The sequence below is a fragment of the Erythrolamprus reginae genome, chromosome 6 (assembly GCF_031021105.1).
Source record: "Erythrolamprus reginae isolate rEryReg1 chromosome 6, rEryReg1.hap1, whole genome shotgun sequence".
NCBI lineage: Eukaryota > Metazoa > Chordata > Lepidosauria > Squamata > Dipsadidae > Erythrolamprus > Erythrolamprus reginae.
The window spans coordinates 25,775,735-25,790,805 of NC_091955.1; the positions used below are offsets into that span (position 1 = coordinate 25,775,735).

At 41.0% G+C, this 15,071-nt stretch overlaps 1 protein-coding gene across 1 annotated transcript in view; it reads left to right on the forward strand.

Annotated features, from left to right (window-relative positions):
* Positions 1–15,071, forward strand: part of GRM8 (glutamate metabotropic receptor 8) — a 683,451-nt gene that overhangs the window by 650,363 nt on the left and 18,017 nt on the right. The window contains exon 9 of the mRNA XM_070755423.1: positions 13,414–13,660. Coding sequence (XP_070611524.1) covers positions 13,414–13,660 — 247 coding nt within the window. The remainder of the gene's footprint in view (positions 1–13,413; positions 13,661–15,071) is intronic.

Below are 15,071 nucleotides of genomic sequence, written 5' to 3' on the forward strand. Positions count from 1 at the left end.
TTAAAATCTGCCTGTTGGGGCTAGAGCGAAAGTGGCTAATTTTAAACGCAAGATTTGTTCTGGGGATTTAAAAAAAATCTTTACAAAGCTTCTTTAGAACTGCAAGTACTCAATCTAATAACTGTTAATTATTTATAATGACATATCATCCCCATTAGAACAGCAATTGCACTGCCATGTATTTAGTATCATGTCAGCATACCCTCCCAATTACACAGGAGCCTTAGAAATATATTCAGTCAAAAATATAAATCTGCACATGAACAGCATTTAATTTTCTTCTCTAAAATAGGAATGCGTGAAAAATACAATTCATCATAATGTTTAGATAAACATACCACGTTTATAACTGCTTAATATATTGAACAGCCAAACCTATGTTGAATTTGCACAGATTGGCAATTTGGCTGTCAGCACTAAGATAAGAGTTGCTACTTATTTTCTCTTTTATTTCAAATATGTAAGCTGCATTTGAAGCCAGATGTAAAGTCATCAATCTGGGATTGTTGTCAATTGGTTGGAAGAGGGAAGACCATAAACTTGGTAAAGAACTAGCCTAATTGTGAAGAGGCCAGCCAACAGCAAGATTTTTCACACCCATGACTCTGATGTTGACTAAGCTGTTTGTTTGCTTGTTCATTCATTCATTCATTCATTCATTCATTCATTCATTCATTCATTCATTCATTCATTCATTTATTTGATTTTTATGCTGCCCTTCTCCTTAGACTCAGGGCGGCTTACAACATGTTAGCAATAGCACTTTTTAACAGAGCTAGGCTATTGCCCCCACAATCCGGGTCCTCATTTTACCCACCTCGGAAGGATGGAAGGCTGAGTCAACCTTGAGCCGGTGATGAGGTTTGAACCGCCAACCTTCAGATCTACAGTCAGCTTCAGTGGCCTGAAGTACAGCACTCTACCTGCTGCGCCACCCCGGCTCTCCAGCTGAACCACTGGAATATCAGCCTCAGGAAACACAAGTCACGAATCACTTAGGTCAGGGGTGTCAAAATCACATCCTGGGCACTGGATGCATCATGGGCTGGCTACATCCAGCCCAGTGAAGGGCTAGAACATTTATACTGCCACACTGTGGGCGTAGCTTATTTTATGGGTGTGACTTGCCGACCATGTGACCAGGTGGGAGTGGCTTGACAATCATGTGACAGGGTGGCTTAAAGGTCATGTGACTGGCTTAAAGGTGGCCAACTTGACATCACTCATGTCAATGATTTGGGTTAGGGTTAGGGTGCCTGACCTCTCCTCACCTCCAAAGATACAATTTCCTTATCTATTTACTATTACTGAACATCCAAAATATACTATTTAATTCTATGTATATATGCCATATGTATACATACATATTACACACAGGCACACAAAAATATACATTATCTACTAAAATTATACACATTCATTGTCATTTACTGTGATAGGAAAAACATACCCAGAGCCCAGAAGGGGAAAAAAGAGAAAAAAATTAATTTTTTCTACGGGTTCTGCATACCAAACTGTACCTGTAGGAGCCCATCAACAGGGGAAAGTTGTGATACGTCATGTGATGATGAAGTGATGAGTTGAGTTTGATATCCCTGACCTAGGCTGATTAAATACTGGTACTATTGAAGCAGCTGGATCAGTGAAATTAAGACATTGAGTCTCTAAGCCCTAAAACCTGGAGATTAGAGCTGAGAGCAGAGCAAAGCTATTCAGAGAGGCTCCTTGCAAGCAAGGAAGTAACACTCTTAATTAAAGATAATTTGCTGCAGCCTGATTTAAGAGGCAGCCCTGACCCATCAATGGATTTGCCTGACCGTAGACTAAGGCAAGGTTTAGCAATTGTAACATTTTTGATAGATTAAAAGTGACAGAGAAATTCTATTTGTAGAATGTCATAACAGGTTGCATAATAGGGAAACTCAAAGTGTCAAAGGCAGATTAAAATTACCTCTTCCTGTACAAGAAAATTATTGAGGAATGGAAATTTATAAGCAGTCTTTTGTTTGTATTTATTGTATTTATATCTGTTGGCAAAAGTTTAAATCAACTTTTGTTGGCAAAAGTTTAAATTTTATAAAGCCTTTATATATATAAAAAAGGCTCTGAAATAATAATAATTTATTAGATTTGTATGCCACCCCTCTCCGATGATGGCATTTTACATATATTTTTATAAATCAGTAGAAGAAATTTAAATACAGTTCTCAGCAGTCTGAGTTCTGGACCTAAACCCGGATGAAAACCCGGATGTCAGGGTTTGAAAGGCAGCTCCCCTCACAAGAACCGTACCTGGAAGAAAGAAAGCAGAGTTAGTGAGTTCTCACATTATCACATCTTCCCCACCCCCACTCAGTTTGCGGGGATGGTTCTTATGGAATTTGGTAATCAGCCTGTCTGCCTGCATATTTCTACTCACCACCCATGAGGCCTCTCTGTGGAGATACTCTTTCCACACAACCAGGTACTGCAACCGACCCTGATATAGTCAGAAATCCAACACCTTGACAATGGGTCTCCCTCCCACCTCCACTGGTTCAGGAAGGGCAGCCACTGGTGACCAAATGTGGGCTTCAATTACCAGCTTCAGAAAACTGCTGTGAAATACCCATGCACTTTATCCAGCAACTGTAACTTGAGCTCCACTGCTACAGGATTAATAACCCATATGATGGGGAATGGGCCCATAGGAAATATTTAGTTTTAAAATATATATTTATTAAATTTTTCAATTTTTTTAAAAAAGTACATAATCATATTTACAGATGAATCTACATCGTATATACATTCCTATCGACATTGTCTTCTAATTTATTTATTTATTTATTTATTTATTTATTTATTTATTTATTTATTTATTTATTTATTTATTTATTTATTTATTTATTTATTTATTTATTTATTTATTTATTTATTATTTAGATTTGTATGCCGCCCCTCTCCGCGAACTCAGGGCGGCTCACAACAATTACTTTTAGATTTCTTGATATTTTATTTCAATGCTTCTTTTGAGTTTCTTTTTTTTTGTCCATTGGTACCATTTTGTCCAGGTTTCATAATACTGTAGTCCGATTCTTTTCGATTCTTAAGTTCCATTGTCAATCTGTCCATCTCTGCACAGTCGAATATTTTCTTGATGATCTCATTGTCTTCAGGTATTTGCGGATTTTTCCAGTTCTGTGCAAATACAATCCTTGCAGCTGTTGTAATATGCAAGCTTAAATATTTTACATTTTTAGAATGGGTACCTCTCATAATACCCAATAGAAAAAATTCTGGCGTATATTTTATTTTTGTATTTGTTATTTGACACAACCAATTGTTTATTTTTTTCCAGTATTTTCTTGTCTCTGGACATAACCACCATAGGTGAAAGAAGGTGCCTGGAGTGTTTTTACATTTCCAACACATTGGGCTGTAATTTTTGTGCATTTTAGCTAGTCTTTTGGGTGGAAGATGCCAATGGTATAGCATTTTATATTGGTTTTCTTTGTATATTGTGGATTTTGTTAATTTAATATTTCTCTTCCAAATCTGTTCCCATTCCTCTATACAGTGATCCCCCGGGTATTGCGATCCCGATCATTGCGAAATGGCTATATGGCGATTTTGCAACCCGGAAGTAAAAACACCATCTGCGCATGCGTGCCCTTTTTTCTATGGGCACGCATGTGTAGATGGCGCCGGGCAGATCAGCTGCTGGGCGGCTTCCCTAGGTCTTCCCCCTCTTGCTGGCAGGAGGGCGAGCGGCGGGCATCAGCGAGGAGTTTCCCCACCGCCCACGCAAACTCCTCGCTGCCGCCCGCCTGCCCTTCGCCCGCCCACGCCGTTCATTCTCGCCGCTTCCCAGCTGAGTCCTGAAGCGAATTGGCTTCAGGACTCAGCTCGGAAGCGGCGCGAGCGAGCGGCGCGAGCAAACGGCTTGTCTGCCGCCTGCCTGCCCACACGCCCGCCCGCCCTTCGCCCACCCACGCCGTTCATTTTCGCCGTTTCCCAGCTGAGTCCTGAAGCGAATTGGCTTCAGGACTCAGCTCGGAAGCGGCGCGAGCGAGCGGCGCGAGCGAACGGCTTGTCTGCCGCCTGCCTGCCCGCGCGCCCGCCCTTCGCCTGCCCACGCCGTTCATTCTCGCCACTTCCCAGCTGAGTCCTGAAGCGAATTGGCTTCAGGACTCAGCTCGGAAGCAGCGCGAGCGAGCGGCGCGAGCGAACGGCTTGTCTGCCGCCTGCCTGCCCGCGCGCCTGCCCGCCCTTCGCCCGCCCACGCCGTTCATTCTCGCCGCTTCCCAGCTGAGTCCTGAAGCGAATTGGCTTCAGGACTCAGCTCGGAAGCGGCGCGAGCGAACGGCTTGTCCGCCGCCTGCCTGCCCTGCCCGCGCGCCCGCCCGCCCTTCGCCCGCCCACGCCGTTCATTCTCGCTGCTTCCCAGCGAATTGGCTTCAGGACTCAGCTCGGAAGCGGCGTGAGCAAGCGGCTTGTCCGCCGCCTGCCTGCCCGCGCGCCTGCGCGCTCTTTGCCCGCCCACGCTGTTCATTCTCGCCACTTCCCAGCTGAGTCCTGAAGGGAATTGGCTTCAGGACTCAGCTCAGAAGCGGCGCGAGCGAACGGCTTGTCCGCTGCCTACCTGCCCGCGCGCCTGCCCGCCCTTCGCCCGCCCATGCCGTTCATTCTCGCCGCTTCCCAGCTGAGTCCTGAAGCGAATTGGCTTCAGGACTCAGCTCGGAAGCGGCGCGAGCGAACGGCTTGTCCGCCGCCTGCCTGCCAGCCCGCCCGCCCGCCCTTCGCCCGCCCACGCCGTTCATTCTCGCCACTTCCCAGCTGAGTCCTGAAGCGAATTGGCTTCAGGACTCAGCTCGGAAGCGGCGCGAGCGAGCGGCGTGAGCAAACGGCTTGTCCGCCGCCTGTCTGCCCGCCCGCCCGCCCTTCGCCCGCCCGCCCACGCCGTTCATTCTCGCCGCTTCCCAGCTGAGTCCTGAAGCGAATTGGCTTCAGGACTCAGCTGGGAAGTGGCGCGAGCGAACGGCGTGGGCAGGCGAAGGGCGGGCGAGCGGCAGTGAGAAGTTTGCGTGGGTGGTGGGGAAACCCCAATCTTCGGCTCCTCGATGCTGCGGAAGTAAAAACACCATCTGCGCATGCGCAGATGGTGTTTTTACTTCCGCAGCGCTACTTCGCGAAAAACCGGTCACTGCGAGGGGTCCTGGAACGGAACCCTCGCAATACCCGGGGGATCACGGTATATATATTGTGGCCAACATTAGGAAATATTTAGTATTAAATACTTGGTCGACAGATACATCTTCTCCCCCACATGGAACACCTTCTGTGGAACCCATTTTTTATTTACTTGCACCTTCTGGGTCCCTGCAACTTTCCGCAGGGCTATTTTTACTGCTCTACATACCCCCGGCAGGATGTCTACCAAGTATTGTGGCTGATAGGAGTAGGGATCTCTAAAGGATATTCCTATATGGGAATGAAGTCTCTTCCAGGCACCACCTAGGAGGAGGGAAACCCCTGTATTGCTATGGACCACATTGTTGTATGCCACCTTGGCAAATGGTAGAAGATACACCCAGTTAGATTGTTGGTAGGTGACATAGCATCTAAGGTATCATTCCACTATGGCGTTAGCCCTCTCTTCTGCCCCATTAATACTTGAATGGAACACCAACACCTGGGATGACCCTAGCATCCTGACAACTCCTGCCAGAACTGGCCACATCAATCTGAAATGGAATGCCAATCTTAACACCTGGGACGACCCTAGCATCCTGACAAACTCCCTCCAGAAATGGACATGCCAATCTCCGCTTTGCATCATGGAGGCAATAGATATGTAACAGAAACAGTTTAGCCAGCTTCTATCCCCATAGTAAGCCAGGGAAGGGTACAAAATGAGCCTGTTGTGAAAATAAATTGATGACCACCCATGTGATCATCTGGCTGTTGCTCTCTGGTAGTTCCATAATGAAATCCATGGTTATCTCCTACCATGGTTGTGTGGGGTTGGACACAGACTGTAACAGGCCATGTGGCTTTCCTATATGGGATTTTGTGATCACACTGGCAAGTCTTTTACATAATTTTCTCTGTCATGTGGCATTTTGGGCCACCAAAATTGTCTTTTGGCTAAATGCAGAGTTTTTAAGAATCTGAAATGTCTTCATTTCCATACAGGAATATCCATAACCTGTTTTATGTTGTGGCACCTCCATAACACTTTTGACCACAGGGAGCTGGGTATATATAATTTACTACCTTTCCACACCAACCCATCCCAGTGGGTAAGCATGGTCCGGTTCACCAGAAACCAAGGGCCCATTATGAGCTTGGTTTGTAAGAGACAGGTCAGTTTCTCTGCACTTACAACCAGTCGTCAGATGGAAAGCCGCATAGCTTGTTGCAGTGAGGGGGAATGATGGCATATACCACTTCCTTCCTGAAATTGTGGTATTGCAGCATCCTAGACCAGTGATGGTGAACCTTTTTTGGCTTGGGTGCCAAAAGAGTGCATGTGTGTGCAGTAGCGCACACATGTGTGCCCACACCCATAATACAATGCCCTCTCCCTGTGCACATGTGCACAACCCACGTGCTACCCCCCATGCTTTGGCACAGGTCACACTGAAGCCTCTGGACTTCCAGTAGGCCCATTGTTTGCCATCCCCAGGGTTCAGTAAATCCCCCTGAAGCCTGGGGACCGAGAGAACGAGCAAAGGGGCCATCTGGAAAGTGAAAACGGCTAAAAAGAAGACCAGAAACCGGCTGGACAGCATGCACATGAGCACTGGAGATGACATAGGACAATGCCTCATGTGCCCTCAGATATGGCTCTGCATGCTATCTGTGGCATATGTGCCATAGGTTTGCCATCACTGTCCTGGACAATATGTCAGCCAGTAAGTTCCTTCCACCAGGGATGTACTTCAAAGTAAACCGAAAACATTGGAAGTACCTGTTTGAGCGACAGTCACTGAGGGGCTTGGAGTGCCTTGAGGTTTTTATGGTCTGTCCACACCTCAAATGGCACTTTACAACCCTCCAGAAGATGTCATGAGGACGCACTGGACAGTGAAAGCTTCCTTTTCCCAGATAGCCCACCTCCGTTTGGTTTTGGTGAGTTTACAGAAGGTGTATGGACATGGCTGTAAGATGCCCTGTTCACCCACTTGGAGAAGTACAACAGCTACTGCTACATCACTGGCATCTGCTTGGACTACAAAGGCCTGTTCAAGATCCAGATATTTGAGTACTAGCTCCTTGGTGAAAAAAGTCTTCAGGGCTTCAAACACCTGCTGGCATTCCACCATCCAGTAAAATGGTTGACCTAGTCTGGATTTTGTCTTTGTGTGCTTTGCCTTCAGGAGGTCTGTTAAAAGCAGGGCCACTTTAGCAAATGATGGGATGAATTGTCTATAAAAATTCACAAATCCCAGGAAACTGTGTGTGTTCCTTCAAGCCAGTGTTGACTCTTGAAAACTATTTATTAGTTCTTGCATGTTTTCTTGACAAGTTTTTTGGGAGTTGGATAGTTCTTCTTCCTAGCATTGAGAAAGGGGGATTATCTCAAAGTCCTAAGTCTATGCTTAAGAAAGAACTAGAACTCATGGTACTTGGTTTTAAGCTTGGTGTTTTAACCAATACACCAAACTGGTTCACTTGTAGGAGTTGAGACTTGTGAAACCAAGCAACATCCTCAGCTTATCTTCTGATAAATTCCCCCAAGATAATCTTTTGTGGTGACAGTGAAATGCTGTCAAAATAAAAAAAGTGACCCCAAAATCTTGTCCAGTATGTCTCTCATGCTTTTCATACAACCCAACACATTGAACCATTAATCTATAAACAAGATTGTATTCTAAGCTCCAAGAATACATCCATGTAGAGGTCAGAAGAAGGCATTATTTGTTGATACCAGTGCTTGCACAATTCTGTAAATTTTATTCTATTGCCGTTCAGATAAAAAGGAATGTTATGTGTGAAAATGCTAATTTAAAAACAAAAATGCTACAGAAAAAACAGACAAATACACTGATTTGACCATAATAGAAGGACGTTTTGTTAGAACTCTATGGGATTGACCTCTGTAGACCTTTTTTGAAGCTGCTTGGAAACTTTTTTTAACACTCCAACAGAATACTTTCAAGATGGTAACTTAAAAAAAACACTGAATATTTTTACAAATTTGGAAATCAGGCTAGGGATAAGGAGCATATATAAGCATCAGGACTGCTTCTCTTCAGTTTTGTGCTTTCCTTTCTCTACCTACTTATTGGATTTTATCAATATATAAAAAATAAATGGCAACTAGGCAAGATTTTCAAGAATATATTTTAAAAAATATGAAAGACTGGAATAAGCAATTTTCATTTAAACTATTGTATATAATGGCAGCCCTATTTTTGCAACATATTGATTGTATTTGTACAACTTTGCCAACCCTTTGGGCAACCAGATGTTACTTAAACTTCCATCATTTTGCACAAGAAATCTACTTAGGCATTTCATTTCATGTGCTGCTCTATCAACTATTGGAATTCCAACTTTATACCAAATATTTTAAAAATGTGTCCTATTAAATCCAAAGTTTTATTATGGTATGTTAATAAGTGAAGAATCAAATAACGACTTCTTTGAAAGAATTTGCAGTCAATAGCCATTGTCATTTATTCCAGGATTTCAACTCAGGGTGTCGGATTTTCATTCTTCAAATGACATTATAATTAAAGAGACACATTAATTTACAAACCAGTAAATAGGATGAATAAATTGTCTAGCTTTTTAAAAAATGTAGTTCTATAAATTGCACACTTTTATTTTAGTAATTGTGATTAAAACCAACCAACCAACCATCATCTAGTTTATCCTACATAATATATTAATGAAATTTTGGAAACTGAAAAATATAATTTAGCATTATTTTGTTATTATAATCCAGATGTGGGTGTTTGCTGGGCACACCAATAGGTACATTTACACATAATGAACCTAACAATTTAAAGCTCGGCAGACTGCCAGAGCGACTTAGTGAATGCTAAATTTTCCATAGGACAGTTTCTGTATATTTTAATGCATTCCACAGTATTTGAGGATCTGCCAATCCATTTGAATTTATTTTGAATGGCAGCACATCTGCCAAATGTCCTCATTGATTTACTCTATGGACAACTTTTAATTAGCATTCACTACATCTGCAGATTAGATTAACTGACTGTGTCCATTGGGTACAAAAGTATTCTGGGCTTTAAATCTCAAATAATAATACAATTAATTCATGTTTTTGGACCCATGTGTGCTAATGTTAAAGTGCACAGAAACAAACTAGTGTTCCCTATTAAAAAATAATTATTAATTGCTTGGTGTTAAATTGGTGTTAAATTGAGAAATAATATCAGAGAATAATTTTTTTCCAAACATGCATCTAAAACACAATGGACACTCAATTAACCATTTGGGGGAGAGTATGCCCATTACTATGTGTATTACATTAAGTACATCCTTTGCATTAACTACATAATTTTCATCATAATATATTCACACACCTAATATTATGCAAATGATGTAAACTCAGTGAAACATTGGTATGGTATGCTTGTGTGTGAGTCTGTTAGTTTGTGGGGTTTTTTAAATCTTTAAAATTTTAAATTGTTGATTACTTACGATTTGTCTTTTTACATGTTGTGAGCCGCCCCGAGTCTTCGGAGAGGGGCGGCATACAAATCCAAGTAATAAAATAAATAAATAAATAAAAACATTGCAAATTCCTTTATTATGGATGATATCCAAATAGAAAATTGTCAACTTGGAGAAACTTCTAAATTGTTTTCTGGTAAAAGAATAGCAGTGGAGAAACAAAAAAATTAGATATACCGATAGATATTGAAAAAACATTTGGGGTGCTATGTAGTAATCTGGAAAATTAGGAAGGTTTTTTTTTTTAATTTTTGCTGCAATAAACTTTTTTTAAGATAGCAAATGATACCATAAAGAGATCTGAATACACACATAGATTCTAATAACAGGGTGGGTTCTAACTTAAGTTGCCACTGGTTCACTTCCACCCACACCATTTGGCCACACCTTGTGGGCGTGCACTCGCTTTGTATGCACATACATGCATAGTGCCAAAAAATCCATTTAAAAAAGCCAAAAAGAAGATGGTGACCACATGCATAGTGCCGGAAACTCAGATAGATAGATAGATAGATAGATAGATAGATAGATAGATAGATAGATACATAGATAGATAGATAAGTAGGTAGGTAGGTAGGTAGGAAGGTAGGTAGGTAGGTAGGTAGGTAGGTAGATAGATAGATAGATAGAAGACAAAGCCAAAAACAAGATGGCGACCACACGCACTGTGCCAAAAATTCAACTTCTGCACATGTTCAGAATAAAGTTTTTTTTAAATGTAAAATTAAAAAAAAGAGAGATATATGGTGGCTCCCATGAACTGGCACCCACTGAACTGGTTCTGTGACATCACCGTGACATCACCAGTGGTTTGCTACCAATTAGGGCGAACTGGTCGAAACCAGGAAGAACCCACCTCTGCTACACTATATCTTCTTCCAACATAAAAAAGATTAGGAAAATCCAGGGTAATACAATAATAATGTCCAGTAATTATGTCCAGTAACAAAATTAGCTCTGACTTGTACCAACTCTGTATTTTGATTTATTTTGCTTAAATGTTAGGATATATTTAAAAATGGTTAAGTAGGAAAGTAAATTAAATTTAAAAATAGGAAAAAATGGAACGATCTAAATTTTAAATTTATTTGATTGAAAATTGGGCTGTGGAATTTCATTTATTTAAAAGCAAATAAATTAAATATATTAGTTAAACATTTCAAATTGAGTCAAGAAAATTTGAATATGATACCGTCAATTGAACTTGGATGATATGAATATTTCTACGGGTGTGCAGAAATTAACCCCCCTCTCACAAATAGATATGGAAATCCATATTGAATTAACCCTATTATTCAATTTGAACATCCAAAGGTATGTATTTGCAAGTGAGATCATTAATAATGTTCTGCCAGATGAATCCTTATTTGTCAACTTATGCTATCGGTCACAACCTAATTTAGAAAGAATTACTTATGTCATAAGGAGCATCATTACTGAAAGATAACATAAGCTGGGTTAATGGAAATTATTATTATTATTATTATTATTATTATTATTATTATTATTATTATTAATTAGATTTGTATGCCACCCCTCTCCGTAGACTCGGGGAGGCTCACAACAGTGATAAAAGCAATACATGGTAACAAATCTAATAATTAAAATCTAAAACAACAATTTTACATTAAAAAGTCTAAAAAAACCCCAACCCAATAGATAAAATACATACACACAGCCATATCATGCACAAAATTACATAGGCAAGGGAGGGGGATGTCTCAATTCCCCCAAGCCTGACGACAGAGGTGGGTTTTAAGGAGTTTATGAAAGGCAAGGAGGGTGGGGGCAGTCCTAATCTCTGGGGGGGAGTTGATTCCAGAGGGTCGTAGCCGCCACAGAGAAAGCTCTTTCTCTGGGTCCCGCCAGACGACATTGTTTAGTCGACGGGACCCAGAGAAGACCAACTCTGTGGGACCTAACCGGCCGCTGGGATTCGTGTGGCAGAAGACGGTCTCGCAGATATCCTGGTCTGGTGCCACTTGCAAATATTGTGAGTTATGCTATAAGAATAGCAGAGAAAACAAACATCAGAATTTTTTATCAATAAAGACATAAAATTGTTCTCAACAATTCAATAATGGGCATACAGAATTCCTTTTGGGGTGGGGAAACCTCTCAAATTATTATCAGAAAGCATTTTATCAAATCTTGCTTGAAAAACATTGCAAAACTGGGTTGCAGTTAAAATGTCTTAATGTTTACTTGTCAATGATCCATGATGTAAAGCATTGGTCTAGTTGTGGTTGTATGAGATGGCAGTCAGGATAAGAAACATGGTGATGGATGGAATTTATGGCTCCTATTTATAATAACTCCTATTCAAGAATGCTGCTGTCTCAATCTTACAACACCCAACATCAAGTAAGTACATGCAACATTTCAAATCAAGGCAGCTCTAATGATTATTTCCTTCTGCAGGTACAGAAAGAAGCATCTGCTGTCAGCAAAAGAGTTGCCATTTCTCAGAGTAGGTGAAGGCAATATGTTGTGAGGAGAAATTCAGTTCTCGGCTATAAACAAGATTTATTCCAAATTGTTTTCTCACAGAAACTTCTTACTTCCAATTTGTAATGCTTATGGTTTCTGAAAATGTCTGCTACAATATCTCTATTAGAAATGTTGTTTGGAAATGATAGCCTCGATTCCAGTGAGGGGATATTCATTTTTGGTAGTTTGTCATTTTTCAAACTAAATATTGAACACACACTGCACCAAAACATTACTTTAACCGTGCATTAGATGTAACATCTAATTGTGCCAGATTGCCGTGAAAAATTCAGCTTACGCCAAACCAACCTTATTGTCAGACATCTTGATCAACTCAAATGTGAAAATGTAGTTATTTTACATTCATTGTTCCTAAGTAAATTAATACTCTCACATTTACTTATTTACCACAAAAAAGAATAAAGCACCCTATCGGTAATTGTGAATAAATGCCACTGCTTCCTTGTATTTCTGCATTTTAGGGAATACTGTAACTTTATTACTATATATCAAGGAAAGCATGAAGTATAATGTATAGTCATGTTTATCCATTATAAATTTGAAAATTATATATTTGCTTATCCTTACAATTTATCATTGTACATAAGAAAACTGTTTCTTCCAACAGTTCCAAGATGGCTGCCTTATCTGATATTCGTCCTTTTCACCTTTGTATATTCACAATAATATTATAGAAAATTTGAAAGAAATAGCTCAGCCAAGGTATTTTATAAAAAGATTGAACCTGGGACTTTCTGGTTCTAGCAGATCACATTTATTATTATCCTACTTGACTCTTTCTTGTAGATGAAGTCCTTGATTTATAGCCTTTGGATTCACAATCATTTGAAGTTGTAACACCTGAAAACACCTGGTCCTTGCACTTAAAACAAACTTTGCAGCAGAGGTCTTCAAACTTGGCAACTTTTAAGACTTGTGGACTTCAACTGTGGATTCGCTCAATGACTGCATGATTTGCTTAACAACTGTGACAAAAAAGATTGTAAAATTGAACACAGCTTACAATGATTATATTGCTTAGTGACAAAAGTTGTGGTACCAATTATTGTCATAAGTTGAGGACCAAATGCCTGTCTGTCCCAGGTTAAAAGTCTTATGTTTCTATTAAGATACACAAGATTTTAAAGCTATTTAGTATATTTAGAAAAAAATATCTTTCTAATTTCCACCCCACAAACTTAACTTATCCTATTCTTTTTTAATTTTTCCTAGATGTACATCCAGACAACAACTCTTACAGTGTCCTTAAGTTTAAGTGCTTCTGTCTCTTTGGGCATGCTCTACATCCCCAAGGTTTATATTATCATTTTTCACCCAGAACAAAATGTGCAAAAAAGGAAGAGGAGTTTCAAGGCTGTTGTCACTGCAGCCACAATGCAAAGCAAGCTGATACAAAAGGGAAATGACAGACCAAATGGCGAGGTCAAAACGGAACTTTGTGAAAGTCTTGAAACCAACAGTAAGTCATCAGTAGACTTAACCATGGTCAAGAGTGGCAGCACTTCCTAATAGATGTACGTTCACAGGAATGTTTCATAAATTAATATTTTTCTATCTTGGCTTGCCATGCATGAACCAGATATGTGTCAAAATTCATGGGGTCATTTTGTTAAGAAGGCTTGAACAAAGCAAATGTGTCTATAAACTGATCTATTTAATATATTTGTATTATTTGTTACATAATAAAGATGCTGTGAGCCGCCCCAAGTCTACGGAGAGGGGCGGCATACAAATCTAATAAATAAATAAATAAATAAACTATTTTCACCTTACAAACCCACCGCCGCCGCTGGGATGCCCTGCCTCCTGACTTCCGTTGCCAGCGAAGCACCCATTTTTGCGCTGCTGGGATTCCCCTGAGCATCGCAAAAACATGGAAGTCCTCGAAACCCCACCTCCGGACCTCTGTGTTTTTGCAATGCTGCGATTTCACTGAGGTTCCCCTCACTGGGAAACCCCACCTCCGGACTTCCGTGTTTTTGTGATGCTGCAGGGGAATCACAGCAGCGCAAAAATGGGCGCTTCAATGGCAACGGAAGTCCGGAGGTGGGGTTTCCCAGCGAGGGGAGCCTCAGTGAAATCGCAGCATTGCAAAAACACAGAGGTCCGGAGGTGGGGTTTCGAGGACTTCCATGTTTTTGTGATGCTGCAATTTCACTGATGCTCCCTTTGCAGGGAAACCCCACCTCCAGACTTACGTTGCCAGTGAAGCACTCATTTTTGTGATGCTGGGATTCCCCTGCTGGGATTCCCCCGCAGCATCGCAAAAACACAGAAGTCCAGAGGTGGTGTTTCCTATGGAGGGGAGCCTCAGGAGAATCCCAGCAGCGGAAAAACGGGTGCTTCAGCTGGCAAAAGAGGTGAATTTTGGGTTTGCACGCATTAATCACTTTTCCAATGGGAAACATTGTTTCGTCTTACAAACTTTTCACCTTAAGAACCTCATCCCGGAACCAATTAAGTTTGTAAGACAAGGTATCACTGTATTACATTAATTAATTAAATAAGTATTCCCTGTTTAGCAACCACCTTATTTAGCTACAGATACAATGAACAGTAAAAACAACCAGTCCTCATTTATAAGGCCTTTGCAGGTCTTTAAAGCAAAGGAAAGCTGAAGTAAGATCATTAGCAGTTATGGGTTCACTTAAAAACCACTTTGTTAACTGAATGAATTGTCTGTTGCTAAATGAGAACTCTATGTACTATCCATATAAATAACAATAGCACCTATATAAATATACAGTAGTACCTCTAGATACGAGCTGCTCTACATGCGAGTATTTCAAGATACGAGCCACGAGGGGAGAGACATTTCTGTTCCAGTCCCGAGCTCAAATTCGGGATACGAGCCAAGCGTCCACTAGGTG